A 21456-nucleotide genomic window follows, 5' to 3' on the forward strand; every position below is an offset into this window, starting at 1 on the left:
ATCTCTTTTGGCAGCAGGATGTAAACTTGTACTTGCTAAAGCTTTAGGCAGAACAACACTGCAGAATCTGTTGGGAGATGTACTTAAGTCCTCAACTGGCTGACTGCAGAGAATTTATATAGAGCCTCGGCATCCCAGATGGTGGCAGCATGCCCCTGCTGCCGTAATGATATCCCTCTGAAACCCTTTTCTGCCACATTGCCCCAATGCACTAATCCCATAAATACACACCCCACGCTATATGACAAAGTACTGTATGTCTCCCCCAGTGGTGGTATTTGCACACAACACACATTACAAACAATTTGACTCATGCTGCTGCATGCGTCTTCCAACATGAACAGAGAGATGATGTGAACATTTTGCCACTAATGAACCATTCCAAGCAGCCTGTCCAATGGCCCATAACAAGCACTAATGTAAATGATGCTTTAAGTGTAAGCTGGCATCATTTGGCCAAAGGGGAGACCCATTACTCAGTGAAGACTTGGGGTCTTTGTTTTCCCCTCTCTGCATTTTTCTTCAATATCATTAGACCTCGTGACTTGCTACGTTGATCACACTAACTGTGATGTGCTGATGATTATGGAGGTGACGATAATGGTGATGGCTTTGGACAGTGCAGTTAAGTGTGCGTTCAGAGGCCGGCTGCTGCCTGCTAACACGGACAGCCGGTTGGTCCTAGCAAGTTGCTGCTGGATTACACAATGATGTATATAAATACAGACCTGTATGCAATCTGCCCTTTAGGATCTTTAGCTAGCAGCATGCTTTTAGCTCCAGGACGTGACTTTCTTAACTTAGTCATGTCTTGAACATGTGTGTTGGTACATATGTTCATATCAAACAGATGAGGCTCACACCGACTGATGAATACTGTAGTCACAATCAGTCGCTACTTTCATTCAGAAGAGGGCATGGACAGCTTGTGTTTACCCCCTGCAGCCAAATGCAGAGGCTGGAAAGATTTGAGCTAATGTCTGAAGCTGTCCACACCAAAACAATGCCAGAATGGTTTGCAATAAAAAAAAACAATATTGTGACTGGATTAAAATTAAAAAATAACTTCATAAATACTAACATTTTCTATACCCGCTTATCCGTGGAGGGCATCTATCTCCAGGAGTCAATGGTTGAGAGCCTGGGTACACCCTGGACACGTTGCTCGTCTATTGCATTCTAATCTTTTTTCTAATCTTTTTTTTTTTCGGGGGAGGTTTTTACCTTTAAATCAAATGTACCCTTACAAAACCGTATCCGTAACCCAAAACCCAAGGTATGTACAAGCCCCGGACTTGTTTGCTGTTACTCCCTAGCTGTAAAGTTTGGACAGGTCGCTTCAAGATGATCTTGTGAATTATCTTCATTCTTAAATTTTAAGATGAATCAGCTTCACAGATTAGCTTGTTGGTCATGGATCTCCTACTTATAGATGGGGTTGTCACAATACTAAAATGTCAAACTCCATATCGATACCCAGAAAAATTTTAGCTACTCGATACCATTTTCGATACCACAAGGATGAAAAATATTTTAGTGACATGAAAAACTCGCCTTTAATCTTTAATCAACTTTTCAATTAAATTTTATTTAAATAGCGCCAATTTACAACACATCACCTCAAGGCACTTTACATGGTACATGCTTTAAATAAGTGTGCAAATAAAAGCTAAATAAATTACCCAAATATAACGCGTTCCTAGTAGCATGCTAGCCTCAGCTAATCACACATTAATGCAGACCACCGGTCACGCTAACATCAGTGATACGTTTAATGTATTAAATTATGAACGAGAACTTTAATTTATTAACCTGCAGGAAATCACCATGAAGGCCAGGGTGTCAGTCCTTGACATGTTTGGTCAAGTTTGTTGTGCTGCTTGACTTAGTTGCTAAAATATTTAGTATCGATATCATGCCAAATTAGTATTGTATCCAGATACAGCGTTTGAGTATCGATGCTTTTCAGAGTATCGATACTTTTCACAACCCTACTTATAGATAATTAGGCCCCTATTTTAGATTTCTGCATTGCGTTTCAAGGAGATTTATTCATGCATTTTTTTTAAATGATAATGGGAATTATGAATAATGCTATATATGATGGTGAAATAAAAGTAAAGATGGTGTACAGTGCTTTTTTTTTTTTTTGGGGTCGGTTTTGATCACCTCCTCCGACTGCTGACATTTCAAGCCTTTAACCACTTTACTGAGTTGTCTGTGAAACCCAGAATGTTAATTTTAGATAAATTAAAACCGCAGGCTTCAGGCTTGGCTGGTTTATAGAGGCACCGCTCACCGATGCAGGAATGAGGTACATTACAGACGATACCAACTGTACTTTGCAATCTCCCATTGCTCCTGTTTAACTAGCGCCCTGGAGGAGAATGAGTCGGGGGATATAAACACTGAGGGGCTGAACGGCTTTCATTAGAGTCTCACTGTTCAATTACTCTGGAAACACTTTTGCACTGTTTGGGGAACATGGCTTCCTACAAGCTCCTTAAACAACACAAAAACAACAGTAAGCTGTAAAAATGTTTTATCTGAAGTGTTTTGGGTTGCACTAAAGAGCCATATGGAGATGAAAGATGTTTCCTCTAGAAGGTTTAACTGGAAACTTTTCTGCTAAGCCTTTTGCTGGAGTAGATTTGTTCCCTACTGCAGCTTGTCGACCATCTCCATCAGCTTGCTTTGAACCACTACAGTGGAGGAAGCTGCTGACCTAGAAGCTAGGGGATAAGTTTACTATTATTAGCTTGCACAGACAAGGTTATTCCTTTTATTTTTAGTAGTTTACTTTGGATCCTCTTCGTTTATTCTTGGACTTTGCAAAATCAGCCTTCCTTTTTGGATTCCTAGTTTATTTCATTATATCTTTTGCCGCTCAGTTCCTGTTGGGTGGGTAAATATTTAAGGAGCTTAGTTCTAACGTAAAGTGTAACCACCGTTGCCCAGTTAGGCAGGAACTGTTTCAGTTCAGTGTATTAAGGTACGGTAGTGAGCAGAATGAAGCTTTATCTGCCCAAAAATCCCAGTTGAAACTGGAGCTGCATGTGCATTTTAGCGTTGTGGGTTTTAATGGGGTATATTTAAGGCAGCTTTTTGGGTAAGTTTGAAGAAAGAAAATAAGGGATGGAAAATATTTGTATTAATTTTTATTCTCTATCCCTTTGTTGTATTCCACCAATCATCCATCGGTTTGTCCATCATTTCTCATTTTGTCTACCGTCAAACTGTCAATTTCTCTATTGTCTGTCTGTTTTTCTACCTTAGATCTGGCCTCATTCAGTTTGACTGTCCATCTGGTTGTCCTTATATTGTCCAGCCATCATCTGTCCATCCTTTTTTCCCCCTCAATCTGTTTTTCTAGATGAATGAACAGTTCATGCATCTGACCATTTGTTCATCACTTATCCATCTATCCAGCCATCCTTAAATTGCTCTGTCTTTTTTTCCCCCGTTTTCAACCTTTTTCTTCATGCTCCACCCGTCCAGCTGTTTGTCCAATTGCCCATTTGTCTGTCCATTTTTCATCCATCTGAACTGAGAACTCTGTTTGGAAAAGTGACATTTTAACATGAAGTATTCATGAGGACCTTGTGATTTTTATATATAAAAAAAAGCAAAACCTGATTTTCTTTTTTTTTTACAAAGCAAATGAAATATTGTCAACAGTCATTTTTTTGTGTAACTCCGAACCCCTAAATCAGTTGGGCAGCACTTACTGGCTGAGGAAACAAAAGCCTAGAGGCCATTTAAAGTTGTGAATAATTAAAGCTTTACAAGAGCCCTGAAAAAAAGCATTAAGCCGCACAATTTAGGAAGCCAGCGTGGGATTAATTGTGGTGTTTGCAGGAAGCTGCGGTTCTGCTGTTGTCTCGCCACTACGTGCTCAGATACTTTTTTTTTTAGGCAGTGGTGTTGTGATCATCAGTTTTTGGTTTTCATTTGAGACAAGTATCTGTGCACTTTAGGATTATTATGCTTTAAGCCAGCTGTGTACAGAGCCTACTAAACACAAAAAACTCAAAAAGCCACAATCAAAATCTTTTCCCACTGTTTGATATGCTGCGAATGCGTTTACATGGGTGGGAATTCATTGTTCCGTGTATAAAATATAAACCTCGGGTTGTTTTCTGGAAGGCTGACTAGCACTCAGACAGCTTTTAGTTTTTGTGTGTATGTCTCCGGCTTGCCACCTTTGGATTTCTTTAAGTCTCCAGTTTTAAAAAATTGACAAAGCTCTTTTCTTTTTCTTTTTTACATTTCTATGGAGGTTTGACATTAATTTAATCAAATGTGTGTGTGTGCATTAGATTGGGTAGAATGGTAGCCACTTCTGTGGTGTTGAGGTTTAACCTTGTCTGCACACTGGGCTGAAATGTAGGCTGTTTGGTGTTTTACACATTTCTGAAGCCATTGGATGAAAACCACAAAGCACCCATTGCCAAGCCTTGAAATGACATCCTTATGGCTCACATTTGAGTAACTTTGATTTTTTTTTGCATTCCTTTTTGTTGTCCTCATGAGTCGCTGTTTTTGTTTTTCCTTTTCAGTCCAGACCAGGCTAGGCTCTGTGAACTGGAGGACCAAGCAAAGGCTTCCAAGAAAGGCATGTGGAGCGAGGGTGGTGGGGCGCTCACTATCCGTGACCTCAAGTACACCATCGAAAATCCCCGCAACTTTGTGGACTCTTCGCACCAGAAGCCCGTCAATGGTAAGGAGTTCTGACAGAGACCAGGATCGACCTGTAAGCAAAACAAATCAAAGAGGCTCAGGAGCAGAGAAACAAATGAAATGCACTTCCCTTTTCTTTAAAGACTGTCAGAAACACATTGTTCTTTTCAGCTATTCTGTCCTGCTACCCTTCACAAGAACATTCTTTAATTCTCATCTCCAACCTGCTCGAGGTGCAGTACGCCACCGGGTTTATTTCCACACGCTCGCTGGGAACAGCGGCTCGGCTCATTTCACAACTCTTTAACTGGAGGGAGAAAATGAACAGCGGCTTGCCCTTTGATGCTTTTCATCTCCTGTTCCCGCCATTCCTGAGACGTTCGGGGTCATTTTCAAATCAGACGGACTAATCCACTTTGGGTGATTAAGCTATCCATACAGATGCTGCGTGGAAAATCATTTTAAATTTGAGGAAACGCATCTCAGAATCCTATGTGTGGAGAATACTGATGTGAATGGTCCTCTCAAGATTCCCAAAGTTACCTCAAGGAATTTCCATACTCATACGTATCTAAACTGAATAATAATGAACGAGATTTCTATAAGCTGTAAATACACTACCTGTCTTACAAACGTTTTCAGACCCCCTACAGATATTTTATATATTATCTCAAAATATATCTTTTCTGGGATGGAAATTCACTTACCAACACAAAATATCGCATGTATTTGTGTCCTGTCCCACTGGGTCAGTTCTTCATAGAGCCCCCGTTCTCTGCAGCTGCAGCTGTGTGCAATCAGATGTCTCTTTCAGCTTTATACATCTAGAGACTGACTTCTTTTTTTGGTTAAAAAATAGCTCAAGTTCAGTATAGATGGTGTGTTTGATTTGTTTTGTTTTTTAAATCTTGCCACCAGTTCTTTGTTAAATTTCAGTCCTGACTTTGACTAGGCCATTCTAACCACGGCATTGTAACTGGGTGTTTAGGGTCATTGTCTTTGCACCAGGCTGAAGTCTTTTGCAGCAATTATCAGGTTTTTGTTTCGAATTTTCTTGTTCCTTGCTGCAGCAGGAGAAAAGCCATGTCCACGCATAGTGCTGCCATCACCATGTTTCACCACGTAGCCGGTGTGTTTAGGGTCATGTGCAATGTTAGTTTTCTTTTGCATGTAGCCTGGAAAGTTCAGCATTGGTGTCATCTGGCCAGACCATTTTAATGTTTTTCTTCCACTACCCAGCTAGGCACTAATGATGATCTATTGCATAAAATCCCAGTAAAAATACAATAAAATCTGTGGCAGTTTAGCGAGTATCAATATTTCTGCAAGAAACCCGTAATCCTATATCGATTAACATATTTGATACAGATAGTTTTTTGCAGCAACAGAATGCCATCTGACAGAAAAATCATAATTTTTTTCTGTTGTGTTCATAAAAAGCTAAACAAACCAGGATAATTTGTGTCCCACATGTACAACCTGCCGTTTACCCTCTTCACCTGTTTCTGTTTCTTCCACCCAGCCATCATTGAGCATGTGCGTGACGGCAGCGTTGTTCGTGCCTTGCTGCTGCCAGACTATTACCTGGTCACTGTTATGCTGTCTGGTGTCAAGGTAACAATCATTTGATCTTTTACTTTAGCATTTTATAGTGGGTTAAGACATTTCAGTGGCTATATATGCAAAGAAAACACTGCATTCCCTCCCCACTTTTTATTTTTTAAATTACTAAATGGCTCTGACTGACTTTTATTGCAATGCAGCAGAAAAGACATGAAAAGAAACTGTTCTTTTTTTTTTTTCTCCTCTCACCTGCTTTGGTTTGGCTGTCCCACTAGTGTCATATCTGAGCAACTCAATTTCCCCATCCGTCTCTTTCACGCAGTCTAGCCTTGCCAGTAGACCACTCAGGATAACTAATCTATCTCATCTCGTACTTGAGGATATTAGATCCATTTCAAGGTGTTCTTTGTCTCAATGCACAAAGGTGCGTCAACTCAACGAGCGTGTCATGTTTGTTTTTTTCCCCTGCTTTCAAAAAGAGATTAGATATTAGAGCTGCAACACGGTAACATCAGTCAGGAGGATATTAGACAAGCATATATATATATATATATATATATATATATATACTTTTTTCATTCATTCACGTTCCCTGTTTGTACAAAAACAAACTTGTATTTATCGATAATTGTGAGCTGGCTACATACCTCTCCTGTGTGGAAATGTTTCTCTTGACTCTTGCTTCTGGTGGGTCTGCAGTGTCCCTCGTTCAAAAGGGAAGCAGATGGAACAGAAACACCCGAGCCATTCGCAGCGGAGGCCAAATTCTTCACAGAGTCCCGTCTTCTGCAGCGAGATGTTCAGATCATTCTAGAGAGCTGTCACAACCAGATCATACTGGGAACCATCCTTCACCCGGTAATACACAGGAATCAAGACTTTGTGTTGGCACTGGCAGAAAATGTTGCTTTTTTCCCCTGATATGTGTTTATCTGGGGATCTTGTTCTGTCAGAATGGCAATATCACAGAGCTCCTGCTGAAGGAAGGCTTTGCCCGCTGCGTGGATTGGTCGATGGCTGTTTACACCCAGGGAGCTGAGAAACTCAGAGCTGCTGAACGGTAGGACATTTTAGAGCAATATAGGTTAATTTTTATTCCAATTTCATTGATATTTCACAAATTAATGCATAGAAAAAGTTGCTAATCAATGGTTGTTTATTGAAATATTCCAAAAGGTAAAGCAAAATGCTTGATTGCCACTTAAGAGGCTTTTTTTACTTGTCAAAGGTTATCTCAGGTAATGCAGAAAAAATAATCCGTTAAGATAAAAACTCAACTGTTATGCTAGGATTATGTTAAGTTTATTATTCAAAAATAATTTTTTGTGCAGTTTTCTTGACATTGCTGCTTTTCAATAAGCCTTTGCTTTTCCACCATCTGGCTGAAGTGCATTTTTTTTCTATCCCAGGTCGGCTAAAGAGCGTAAAGTCAGAATCTGGAAAGATTATGTGGCTCCTACCGCCAACTTGGACCAGAAGGACCGACAGTTTGTTGCCAAGGTAAGATCTTAAAGTCTGCAAGTGTTTCTGGCACTTAATAGTTCTTTTTTCCCATCATTTATACATTTTCCATAACTGGTTACCAATAAAAAAAAAAAAAAACAGAGGTGAACCTCAATAAGATCCGTTTTATTTATGTAGCGTTGATTTATAACAATTGTCAAGACACAAGAAGAAAATCCAATACATTAGAACATCATAAAGGTTTTTAAGATGCCAGTTAAATTCAAAAAGTGAAACACCTGTCTGCATTCATTAGTTTTTACATGGAGCATAAAATAGAATATTATTAAGACCAATACATTATTTAGATGGAATGTTTTTGAAATATACTCAATACTTTGTTGGAGCTCCTTTAGTGTAATCATTGCATCAGTACCTTGGTATTAAGGTGATGAGGCTGGGGATGTGCTGAGGTGTTAAGGAAGGCCTATATAGCTTTTCTAGCAGCTTTCAGCTCGTCTGTGTTGCTTCTTCTGGTGTCTCATCTTCCTTTGGAGAGATTCTGAGAGTTTAGGTCTGGGATGTTTTAGGCCAATTTAGCAGCGATATCATGGTTATTACACCAGGTACTGGTGCTTTTGGTGGTGCAGGCAGGTGCTATGTCCTGCTGGAAGGTGAAATTAGCTTCTCCATGAAGATCAACACCAGAGGATAAAACAACACGTTCTAAAGATTGTCCTGGTAAACGGACAGCAGACATAGCTCCCCAAACCACCACAGGTAGGGCTGGACAATTAGTCGCATATGCAATATAATCGCAATTTAAAAGACACAATTTCCAAATCCCAGAAGTCTGCAGTTCTTGGCTACGCAACAATTAATGGATCAGACGCGTCCTTTAGGTGTCGTAATATGTAAAGTGGGTTTTTCCTCCACATGGAAGGGAAGAGAGTTGCAGCAGTGACTAAATCAAATTTTATTATTTTAGTTTTTTATAATCATACTTTTTACCAGACATTTTCAGGAATCTCACCATAGCATTAAGTACTGGTCAGACTGTTTAATTCATTGACTTGTGTGTTAGTTGCACCTTATACTTTGTTTAGCAAAGATTGATGTCCAATCCAACAAGCTAATCTCTTGAATAATAATATTCTGATTAACAAAAACTGCCAAATTACATTTCTTTATTTAAATAGTCCTTCTTTACAAACAACTTTATCTACAGGCCATTTTTAATGCTTGTGGTTAATGCAGAGAAAAGTGAAAATTAGTTTGCAATTATGGTTGAAATATATTGCAATTGAGATTTTTGGCTGAATGGTACAGCCCTAGTCACAGGCTTTGGAAACTCTTTGTCCCCTCTATGGGACCTTGATATTTGGAACTCATGGAGTGGCAACATTATTAAACACTGCACTGACAATAAATCTGCATTTTCCTCGCTCTCATATATCCTTACAGTGCTTCTGACATTCTCTGACATTTAATGTGTAGAGCAGTATTCTCTGTGTCAGGTGTTGGCATTCACTGCAGTGAGAGTCCATCCAGCAAACAGCGTGAACTCATAAAAGCTAGAATACAACTGGCAACTAATATTGCATATCGTGAAGAATAACAAAGATGGTAGTTTTAAAAGGGAGCGCTTGCTGTCGTTTTACTGAGTATGAAGGGAAGCGTTGAACTAGTTGAGATTAATGTGCAAATAATTCCTGACGGCAGCCTTGAGGCCAGAACTTGGGCAAATGATCCTTATGGCAAGTATCTCGCTATAACTGCATCACAGAGTGACCCCGAAAGCCAAGAATTTAGAAATATTGACTTTGGATGTTACAGACACAGCCTCAGGCACAAAGCAATGTCCTTAATATCAAATGCAGAAGGATGCTAGTTGTTTTTGCTGTCCTAACATATACAGTCAAACCAGGGAAGACTGACTGCTGGATCTGTTTCAGTAATGCAGCCTAATCTCATCGTCTCCTGGAGATGACAAGTTCTCCTTTCGTTGTCACTTTAATGTACTTTAGACAGTCTAGCAGCAAATCATCAGCTTGAACTCGGGCGCCTTCTGTAAACAGTTTGAAAAGTTGAAATCCTGACCTCATTTTGTTCAAAATATATATAAGAAAAGTTGGGAGAGCGTTGGTTTTCTTTTTCAACTATTCATTTTGTCTCGTTTCGCTCTCCCTCTGTACCCTGAACTTCTAAGACCCTGAAAAATTCATAGCCCGTCTGAGGGTTACATAAAAGGTGTTGCTTAGGCAATCTGCTTACAGAAGGATTTTAATAAACTGCACACACAGAAGAAAGCCACAAACATAAACTCTGTTTATTTTTTCCCTTGCTCAGAAAAAGGGAGGCTGAAAAAAATGAATAAAACATCCCTATTATGTGTTTGAACTGCTTAATGTCTTAAACCTATACTAAAAAAAAGGGTTTTGATACCAGGATGGGAAGGACCAGTCATTTTATTGTGTACATGAACAAGAGCCATAGAAAACATCTGGACCAATAGTCTAATGGAGAGCAGACTGAAAACGTTATCTTTGTGGGCCGACAGCTGTCATTCAAAACATCCTGCTGACCCTTCTACTGGCCGATCCGTTGGATAACTAAGTGCACAATCGAAAGGCAAAAGGTTACTCAAGCATGTTATTACCCCACAGTATTCACCCCTTTGGCGTGTGTCGCTAGATAATACTGCAGTGGAAGGACTCTGAGAAGGACACGTCTATCCATCAATCCTATCATAATACACTCCTCCCTCATCCTCGTCTACTCTACTTTTCACTTCCTATTACCTGAGTGACAGATTAATGGAGACGCACAGCAGGTCTAATTCCCCCAAGTCTGTCCAGCTGATGAATCTTTGATTTTTGACTCGTTTCTCTTGTCTTGTTTTTTTGCTAGCTTAAGGATGCAGATGTAGGCTCGGCTTCAGTTGTCCCCAATTAATCAGTGGGCCGCAAAATGTCAAAACAAAGCTAGTGTTTTGTTTTTTTGTAAAGTAAATGGCTAGAGGTAAATTTCATGTTCAACAGCTTTGCAATTATAAGAAAAAACATCTGGCTGGATGCAAGAATTAAGAATTTCCAATGCAGAATAAAAAAAATAATAAAAAGAGTGCCAGGAAACCATGTTTAGGTGTGAAGTTTCGGGTAACAAAGGTAGATAGAAGGGGGCCATAGCAGTTGATAGATAGGAGTGTTTTTCATTGGCAAATTACCTAGAATCTAAGAGGCGTTCTCTGCATATGACCCTGATGGTTTTCTGCAGACACAGGCTATAAGTACAACCAGTTCCTGAAGAACAAATGTGAAAAAAAAAAAAACATAAACTGAAGTTGACTGCTGCTTGTTGGATACCTAGGATCATTTTGCAATGTGTGCAATTAACTTGGAATCTGTGTGATTGGCTTAAGATGACACGAGCTCTTTATAAATACATTGAATTAAAACAGTTTTTAGTTGAGTGCTTTAGCTGTACTCTGTTCTGTAGATTAACGCCTGCTATGACATCTGAGTCATGTGCACAGAATCCACAACTTTGTTGTAAGGGGAAATTTTGTCCAGTTTCATCACAATTTACAGCAAAACGTATTAAACTGACCTACATGTTTGTTTTAGAGGTTGAACTATGTGACTGAAGTTGGATTGATTTGCAGGTTTGCTCTGGTCAGCTTGGGCTTGTTTAGGGTAATACAAAATTGTTGTTCTTAGAATTTATATTGGTTATTGCCTGGTCACACAGCTCTTATAAAACATAGAAAACATGAAAGTGAATTTAAGTTACACAGATCTGGATAAATAAGGAGAAAAAAATATATTAACCTTTTTACCTATCCCATTCTGTCGAAGTTCTGTTCATCCATTCTTCCATCCATCCATTCTTGCATCCATCCGTCTGTCCATCCATTCTTCTGCCTGTCTGTCCATCCTTGCGTTCGTCCGTCCGTCCAGCTATCAGTCTATCCATCCGTTCTTACATCAGACTTTTTGTCCTTCCATCCATTCATTAAACCCTTTTGACTATAAATCTATCCACTCTGTTTAGTCTCCGTCATTCATCCATCTGTTTGTCCTTCCTTTGTTCTTTCCTTCCTGCCTTTATTCCTCCTCCCCTTTTCATTTAGTTGTTTTTAGGGGTTCTATATCTAAAGCCTGATTGACTTACAAATATCTTTAAATATTCATAAAGTTAGTCTAAAAGGGACGGTGCAGCTGTGAAAATGAGTCTAGAAAACAGAATGGCTTGTAGTCTGGCTACACGCTCTTGATGAGCTTAGTTGCACATCTTAAACTTTCTAAACAGATGAGAGAAGTAAAGTAAATGAGGTGGGACCTCAAAAAGCCCACTGAAGATTTTAATCCATAAAAAGGCTTCGCAGTAAAAACGTCTGGCGAGCTGTCAAGCTGCTGTGCACACCTTCATTAGCACGTTATTATTAGAGCTTTATGTGGCGTCATAGTGGCTGGACAGTCCACAGAGAGATTGTGAGGACGCCAGGACAGATTGAGTTCAGGTTCACCTCTGAAGGTGGTCTGAGGGAACCTGTCCTCAGAACCTTTTGACAACCCGCATTTCTCAGGATTATTTCCCTCAGGGTGGATGTGCCTGGTTTGAAGTTGTTTAACGTCAGCTTCTTTTAAAGAAATTAAAACCAGAGCAAATTTTCTGACAGCTTAGCTGTTTTTCTTTCCCTAGAAATCTGAACCAGAATAATCGGCTAACCACCAAATTGTCAGCTGCTCTTTTTGTTCTCCCGTGTCTCGGGTCTGCACCGACGTCCTGGACGTGCCGCTCCGCAATCCGGCTGACAAAATCATGTCCACTGGCAGCAGCACAGAAACTCAAAGCACAGGTGCAGCTTTTAGATAAGTGGATGTGACTTGAGTAATGAGTAAGTTCTGGCCAGGCCTTTTACGTTCCTGGGTGTAAAAATGAACCCAATAGACGTAAGTGTCAACCAACACATCTCCCTGACGGCAGCCAACATCCCTCCTGCGCAGTGACTGATCCTGGCCACTGCAGCTGTCATGTCGTCCTCGGGCAGAGGGTGGCAGTAGATCTCCACCTTTCTCGCCTCAGATTAGTCAAGTGAGTCATGCTGCCAGCCTATTTGTCTTCTCGGCCCTCATGGCAACTACTTTCTGCTCCATTTTTCTATCTATTCACCATCTTTTCCTCTGTCTCTCTTTCTGTGATATTTGCTCTGAGATTACGCTCCGTCTCCCTGGCTCGCTCCATCTTTCCGTGCCTCGGTCCCCCCCCTCCCCCCCTCACACACACCGCCAGCTTCCTTTTTTTTGCCGCCTCTCATCTCATCCTCTCGGACCGATAATTAGCCAGTAAATGCCGAGCCGTTTTTGTCCTGTTCCTGCCACATTCTCTCTCTTGCACTTTATTTACTTGGGCAGGCCTTAAAATGACCTTGGTGTGGTGTGAAGTTGTGTAGGCTGGTGTGTGTCGCTGTGTGATTGCATGCCCCCCCCCCCCCCCAACAAACACACACTTCTCAACCCTTGCATTTACTCAATGCACCTCTCCTCCTCTCCGTCTCTCTCCCTTCTGCTCCCCATGTCTCCGCATCGCTCCCTCTCAGCTCAGTGATTAGTGTATGATGTATTTTGGCTGCTGTCGTGGGCAGCCTATTTAGCATGTGGGTTGGTCTAATTTCTGGTCTCTGGTGGCAAACGCAAAGGGAGGCTTATTTGCTCCTATAGAATAATGAATATCCTGATGAGCCCGACACACGCGGACCCGTGTCTGAAATATGTGTCGAGGAAGTTTAAAGTATTTCTCACACGTGGCGTTAATTCAGCGCTCACCACCGCAGCCACACACACACACACACACACACACACACACACACACACACACACACACACACACACACACGGCCCCAGCTCTCGCTGACGTACGGCTCCAAGCTGCATCTCTCGTTTGGGGACTTCAATCTAAGTGCAACCTACAGTTGAGCTGCAGTTAGGCTAATGATGAGTGAGGCCATTTAAAGGAGGAGTGGGTGGCAACATGTGTTGGGCGATTGATTTCTCGGTCTGCGGCAAGTGGCCTACTTAAAGGCTCAGGGTTTGGATGCTGTTTCCATCTCAATCACATTGCACCCCAAATCTGTCTTGTTAGATGAAAGAGCACAGACGCAGAAAAAAAAAAGCAAAAAAAAAAAAAAAAAAGCACATTTATAGACTGGGTTGAGTTGGAAATCCTTCTTCCCACACGGTTTGTCACATGCACGTCTTGGAGGTGCATAATTTGTTGTTTCTGACTCCTTAGCTTAATGGAATGCAATCTGTTGCCCTCACAAGTCACCCAACTCGTACACCGAGTCCAGCTGTGTGATTTCATCTCGGTATAAATGCAGCTGTTCTGCGAAGGCCTCGGAGGATTGCTGGAGAACTTTAGTGAACAAACTGCATCATGAAGACCAAGGAACTCAGGAGACGGGTCAGGCATAAAGTCATAGAGAAGTTTAAAGGCTTAGATATCTCAATGCTTGACAATCTTATCAAGCACTCCTCCATTTATCATCTGAAAATGGAAAGAGGCTGTACGGACAGGCTGGGCAAGTAGAGCGTTATTCAGGAAAGAAGCCAAGAAAGTCCATGGTGCACCTTTTAAGGACCCCCAGAAAGAGATAAAGTGGGTAAAGGTGTAGACCAGTGGTCTCAAACTCAAATCCTCGAGGGCTGGTGTCCTGCAACCTTCAGACGTGTCCCTGGCCCTGCACACCTGACTCAAATGGCTAAACTAGCTCTCTAGCATGCCGTCCAGCGCTGCTAATGAGCTCATATTGGAGTCAGCCACATTGAAGCAGAGACGCGTCTAAAAGCCCCCGGTGGACCGCCGTTTGAGACCGCTGGCGTAGAAACAAGTACTTTTTGACCTGCATGAAGGAAAGCCAACACGGCACATCACCCTGAATACGGCGTTGTGTGGTGAAACCTGGTGGAGGAGCCTCATGCTGTTGGGATGCACTTCTTCAGCAGGGACAGGGAAGTCGATCCAAGCTTATTGGAAGATGGATGAAGCTCAATACAGAGCAGAGCTGAGAGCAAACCGGTTAGAAGCTGCAGACGATTTTGGGGCTGAGGTGGATGACCTTCAGAGCTACAGTGCAATTTAGAGCAGTGGGGTCTGAACTCAAGGGCTGCTGCCCTGCATATTTTCCATGTTGCCTTGAGCTAAGTGACCCACAAAGGAGTTTTTTTGGCCATTTGAGTCATCTTTGAGCACGGCCACATCTGAAACCCGCAGGTGTAGAAGGGCAAAGTTCCTCTAGACACACCCCTTAAGACTTGAAGCAGGGAATGAAAGTATGGATTCAGGAGGGCTAAATGCATTTAAGTGCCACTCTTTCTAGATTACTTGTGAAAACAAAACGATAGAAAAAAAGTTTATTTAAATGTAATTGTAAAGAGAAACAAATCTTTTCCGTCCACTTTGATATTTTGCGCTAGTCTTGCTCATGGACTCCCTGCAAAACAGTTGAAAATGTGAAGAAGTTCAAAGACTAAGTTTACTGCAAGGCACTGTAGTTACTCCTGTAAACATCTCTAAGGCAGGAAGCTGCTAGTGAGTGTCGAGTAGCAGCCTGTGTAAGTCAGCCTGCCCGTCTTTCAGAGGATGTTTGTTTTCTTAAAGCCTTTTTTTCCCCCCCTCTCCCACTTCGTCTCCTCCTTCAACCCTCCCTGCTGTCAGTCCCCTAGATAGGTGAACGTCCTCGTCCTCGTCCTGTCCTCCAAAGCCCGCTGGCCTGCTGGGAGGCCTTAGCTCACTTACTCAGCCAGTCCGGACCTCACTCTCCCTCAGCTCACTCTCAGCGCCGTCTGCTCACGATGGCACACAATCTATACTATTGTCCTCCCGTTACTTTTGACTGACTCTCTTCCTCTCCATTTATCCCGTTCGTGCTCCTTCACTTCCCATTTTTCTTCCAGCTCGCTCGCTCGCTCCCTCAGCAAAATGCAGTGCTTGTTTTTTTTTTTTTTTTTTTTCACTCCTCTTCTTTGCAGGGCTGTGATATTCCCCCAAGTGCGTAGCTTTATTTAGTTTATCATGTTATCTTAGTTTCTTCGGATCCGGCTGATCGCTTGCCTCCGTCCTGCATTCATCTCACCAACCACTGTCTCTGTCTTTGCAGGTGATGCAGGTGGTCAATGCCGACGCCCTGGTGGTCAAGCTCAACTCTGGAGAGTACAAAACCATCCACCTGTCCAGCATCCGCCCCCCTAGGAATGAGGGAGAGGTACAGAGAACCCTGTCTGTCAGACTCTATTTGTGGTCATCTTTACGCAGAGTAACTGGACGCTTTTAAGTTTAGTTTTTTTTTTTGCTACACAGTCAAATAATATGCGCACAGAGAGCTGTCTGCCTCTTGATTTAAAATCCCAAGCTTCTCCTCTCCTCCTTTCTCACACACGGGGATTCTCCCATCTCCAAACAAGTTGGGGGATTAATTCTGACCACTTGGTGGCGCCCTAAGTTGGGACACATTCAAACACAGTAAAACACTTGCACACACCCAGTGGTTGCAGCACTGCAGAGAGCGAGGCTAATCGATGCCCTCCCTCTTCTTTCCTACCACACTCTCCATCTTTTAGAATCGGTTCTGGACTACAAAAACACTCGTATACATGCCAGTGCCATTGACCATGTGACGCCGGGGAATGCATATTTATTGACGCAGATGGGGGGAAAAGCTGCGTCTGTGCAGCGATGCCTAGACACAGATGTCTGCTGTGTGGGATGTCTCTTCATCATCCGCCTCCTATTTCTATTTTATTTATTTCTTTGCTTCTAATTGAGCCCCTGTCGAGACTTTAGAGGAAGATCTTTGAACCCTCGTCGGTCTGAAGCGCCTCATCAGCCGCATGTTTCTTTCAAAAGTGATCAGTGGCGCCTGGAACAAAGGTGCAAATGCGATGCATATTTAAAAGCATTTGAAGCTATGTTTAGTGCCGTATTAATTAACAAGAAAGGCCTGCCTCTTATTTCTGGTGCCCTGGTTGTAAAAGTCAGCTTGCCCAACATCTTTTTGGGTATTTTAATGGTTTTAAGTTACTCCTCCCATTCTGCGTTCCTTCCTTTTCATGGTTTATTCCCTCCTGTCTTTTTCTTTTTATCGTTGCACTTTTGCCTTTTATTCCCCGCCCTCATTACCACTCCTCCTTTTCTCGTTCTCTTCACTGCCATTGTTAGTGCCTCTCATCATTAAGATGCCGCTTTGTATCGTTCCCTCCCTTTCATCTGTTTGTTCCTCCTGTCTCTTCCTCACTGTCACTTTCTCCCATCCTTTTTTCCCCCCCGGGGGTGTGCACACTGCGGTCAGAACGTTGACCTGCACCAGTGCCCTTTTTCTGTGTTAGTTCTGTCTCTCTGTGGTTGTGACAAGCTTTGGGCAAAAAAAAAAAAAAAAAGAATCCCCCTGTTTTGTCTCCCTCTCTTGTTCCTTGGAGCTCACCGCTTGTCCTCATAACTCTCTGTCCTAGTTTAGTTTATTTTTTTTGATTTTCTACCTTTCTAGATTTGCTTTTTTTTTTTAAATTTTCTACCCCCTTTCTGTTCTCCATTCTGTTCCATTTCTCCTGTTCTCAGTGCTTTCTCTTTATGCTGTCTGTCACGCCGTCTTTGCCCGCGCCAGATGCTTCAGCAGTATGTGTTTTGTGCTTCATTACACTGTCGTATGTTACAAGGAGCTCCGGAGAGGGAGCCCAGATGTGAATGTGATGTGTGTGTTGCATTGCTTTGACACTGGAACAGTTGTGTTCTGCTATTATTTCACCTCATGCATATTTAATTGTGTAGCTTTGTTTTATCAGCCTGTTTGAGTGCTGCATGGATAAAAATATGACTAATCTTGCAATGAAAATGTAATTTCTAAACAGGCAGATGGTCATTAGAGCACCTGATTGACATTTTTTATCCGATTAAACTGGAGATAAAGCAGGCGGATACATATTAGATAACCCGGCGGTTTTGTTTACAGATGAATATATTTAAATGTAGTCGGTTATGAATGCGTATTCTCTTTTTTGATCTTACATTGTGCATAAAATCTCGTAGCCTGTAGTGTTGTCTTTTTTTTAAAGGGCTGTACATGGTGCTAATGCTGGTGTTTGTTAGCTAGTTATTTTTGTCTGAGCTAAAGAGCTGCCTGCCTGTCTGTACCGCTGTTGGCTCAGCTTTGAGTGTTGTCGCTATGGCAGCAGTGCAGAGTTATGATAGGTTTGCAGATGAGACCTTTTAACTAGAGCTTTCCTGAACTTTCTTTCTGCCCAGCAAAACAAAGTGTTGCAAGCATATACCTACAGGTGTATTCTATGGGATTGATTTATACAAAGTATCACATGATTGAAAAGAAAAAGGAAAACAGGTGTATAGAAATGTATTTTTTTTTTCCAAGTATTTGAAAAGCATGACCTGCTATTGCATTTGGTTCTTCTTTACTTTGATCCCCTAAATAAACAATTGCTGTTGTACAATGTCAACTGTTCTCTGAAGGACTTTATGGGTCTGTTAGAGAAGCAGCCAGGTTTGTTAGCAAGACAACCAGAAAGCTATTCAGAGAGTCTGCACAGAAAGCTGTGCTTACTCTGGAGCAGCTGCAGCTCCTCCAGTTAGCACAGGTCAGCGATCAGTCATGCTCTCTACAAATTTGACCTTTTTATGGGAAGAACGGCAGGAAGAAAAGCCACAAACTATGGGGAAGCTGTTTCTTAACAGGGTTGATGGAAATGGATGGGGCTAAATCCTGGGCTGTCCTGAAAGAAAAGTTGTTTAAGGCTGCAAATAATTTGAGAATCTAATGGCAGAGTTTCACCTACTAGTAGGGACCTTTTTTTACTTTGTCACCATTTTCTTGGCATCTTGTTCTTTTTTTTTAATGTTCTGTACATGATAAATATTCAAACTAAATTAATAAGATAATAGATTCTAAAATAGACATAGGAACAATACAACATGGATATAACCTTATTCATGTATTAGAATGGTCCAGTCAAAGCCCAGAATTAACGTCGTCGTACAATATGGCTGAGATTGTTCTGCTTTTTATTATTTGAACATTTTAAATTTGTTAATGTGCACAACTGGTGGCGATTGATCTAAAAAAAAAAAAAAAAAACTTGCAGCTGCAAGTGCAGTAAAAGTTTGTTCTACAAATTTAGTCATGGAGTCTAAGTATGCACGCCTTACAAAATAAATCCATACATCTTTAACATCTTTATATTCAGAATCATCCACTACTTTATGTTGATCTTTACCATAAATTTCAAAATAAAAGAAAAAAACTTGGGGTGCAGATACTTTTGCAAGGCTCTGTGTATATCTATTTTTTTTTTTTTTTTTGCATTCAAGCATGAGGCAGTTCTGTCGGGTTTCATTTTGCAGCGGCGTCTGACCACTAAATTCAGTAAGCTGTTGCTGGGTATGAGCAGGGGAGCCTAATTTCATGCCCTGTCTGCTCACCTTTACAGATGCAGATGTAATAGTTTTCCTTCAGTTACTGGAGGCCATTGTGGACAGTGTAATTTTCCTTTTTATTACAAATGCATGAGTGGTTTTGATGGCCAATAAAATAATTGTAAAGCATCTCCAAATCATCTGCAAAGCATCTGCAGTGAGACAAAAGGCTCGACGTGTTTAGCCAAAAGCTGGGGGGGGTTGGCTTCTGTGAGTGTCAGGTTGTAAAAGCTGTATTTTTGTTGGGTCTTCAGCCGTAGGGGTGACTCTCATCTTAAGGTCAAGACAAGAGGAGGTCACAGCAGGTATCCTTCAGCCGGAGGCTTTACACGCACCGACATCATGTTGGCTAACATTGTCATGTGCGAGGCATTTTCTTCCTTACAGGGCAGCAGACGGACGTAAAGACATTGTTACGGTTTGAAGCACAGCCTTGACACACATGCACACACGCAGACGGGCCTCTTTAAGCTTGGTTAGGCTTTGTCAGGAAACATCTTGAAAATTGGCGTCAGACCATACACTAAGAAGGGCTCAACAGACACGCTGTGCGGTTTGTGTGCGCGTCAAGACGACTCGCTAATAAATGGGCGAAATTAGGCCGGAATGTTAATATTACACCGCCTATCTGAACGTATGCAGATTTATTTAGATTTCTGTTGGGATTTCTTCTGCCAGTTGTTGTTAAAAAAACAAACAAAAGTCTAGATGTTAGATGGTTTATTCCGTAAGTAAGTGGATTTCTGTGTGTGTGCTGTTTAGTAGTATGCAGGCCAGATGCAATGTACCCGCGCACTGATGAACTGTGACAGGTCCTGCCAAGCCCCTCTCCACTCCCCGTCTCCTCTGGTTTGTTTTAGTCTCCCAACACCACAACTCTCCCCTTCCCTCTCATGACTGTACTAATTGTGCTCAGACTGACAGATTAGTGGACCAATGGTGTGTGCCTGCAGAAAAACATGGGACACAAGTGTCCTCACTCGCTCTTACACCCCCACCACCCTTATTTTTTGTTCCAGTTTTTTCTTCTTCTCTCTGTGTTACCATTGTGGCGTATATATTCAGATGTGAGATATTTTTAGCTAGGGAGTTGAAGTCAGCATTCTTCTTTGTTCCTTCATTCCCCCCCCCCCTTCTCTCTTTTTGCACTTTCCCATTTTATTCACATGTGCAGTAGGACGAGCTGGATGTAAACATGAGTGGGGAGAGACTTCAGTGCATCTGAGCAGCTCGCCGTTACACCCACTCACACCCGTATTCGTGTGTGCGTGCTTTCTGTCTCCATGGTCTCGTGTCTTTGTGTATATTTCGGTCTTGCGGTTTAAGTGGAGTCTAACCGCTAATAGACTATATGGACTGGTTCATTCCAGTTCTGCGACATATAGCCCTACCTTCTCATCTCTGCAGCTCATCCCTCGATGTTATGTTGCTTCAGCAGATCCTCACTCACCAGCCATTTTATCAACTACGCCTGTTCAGTTGCTTTTTAACACAAGCGGCAGTTCAGCTGATTGACCAAGACAATTTAGTTTAGGTCAAACAGCATCAGAATCAGTAGGAAAGGTGAGTAGTTAACTAGTTGGAGATCTGCATAGAAAGGAAGGAGTAGCTCAAATAACCATTTGTGACGATCCAGGGTATGCAGAATACCATCTCTGAACGCACAACACGTCGGACCTTGAGACACAATGGCCATAGCTGTCTACTCTGTCAACCAAGAACAGAAAACTGGGGCTGTATTTAAAAAAAAAAAAAAAAAGGAAAATAACAGACAAGAAAAATGTCAATTGATCCAAGTCTCGAAGCAACATTCAGATTGTCGTTTCAGAATTGAGAATAAACATGAATGTAACAGTTTTGGCTGCTGGTGGTGGTGAAATGATGTGAGGGATATGTTTTGGTAATGTTTGGCCTTAGTACCAACTAAACATCGTTTCAACTCCTTAATTTACCGCAGTATCTTTGCTGACAGTGTCCATCCTGTTATGACCACTGTGTACCCTTCTTCTGATGGCCACTTGCAGCAGGAGGATGCACTCTGTCACAAAGCCAACCTCATACTGGTTTTGTGAACATTATGACTGTACTGTGCTCCAGTAGCCTCCACAGTCACCACATCTCCATCCATTAAATCTCCGTTGGGATATGGTGTAACAGGGGGCTTACGTCTCGGATATGGAGCCAAAAAAATTGACAGCAATCTATGGCCAAACCTCTTAATGCTTCCAACACCTTGTTGAACCTATGCCACAAAGGATTGAGGCAATTATGATGGCAAAAGGGACTCCA

General features: G+C 41.8%; 1 protein-coding gene across 1 annotated transcript in view; it reads left to right on the top strand.

The window, feature by feature from the left end:
* Positions 1-21456, top strand: part of snd1 (staphylococcal nuclease and tudor domain containing 1) — a 229366-nt gene that overhangs the window by 9124 nt on the left and 198786 nt on the right. The window contains exons 5-10 of the mRNA XM_012869710.3: positions 4560-4720; positions 6203-6294; positions 6943-7101; positions 7197-7303; positions 7653-7743; positions 15848-15952. Of these exons, the coding sequence (XP_012725164.2) occupies positions 4560-4720; positions 6203-6294; positions 6943-7101; positions 7197-7303; positions 7653-7743; positions 15848-15952 (715 nt within the window). The remainder of the gene's footprint in view (positions 1-4559; positions 4721-6202; positions 6295-6942; positions 7102-7196; positions 7304-7652; positions 7744-15847; positions 15953-21456) is intronic.

Source organism: Fundulus heteroclitus, chromosome 17 (assembly GCF_011125445.2).
Source record: "Fundulus heteroclitus isolate FHET01 chromosome 17, MU-UCD_Fhet_4.1, whole genome shotgun sequence".
NCBI classification, from domain to species: Eukaryota; Metazoa; Chordata; class Actinopteri; order Cyprinodontiformes; family Fundulidae; genus Fundulus; species Fundulus heteroclitus.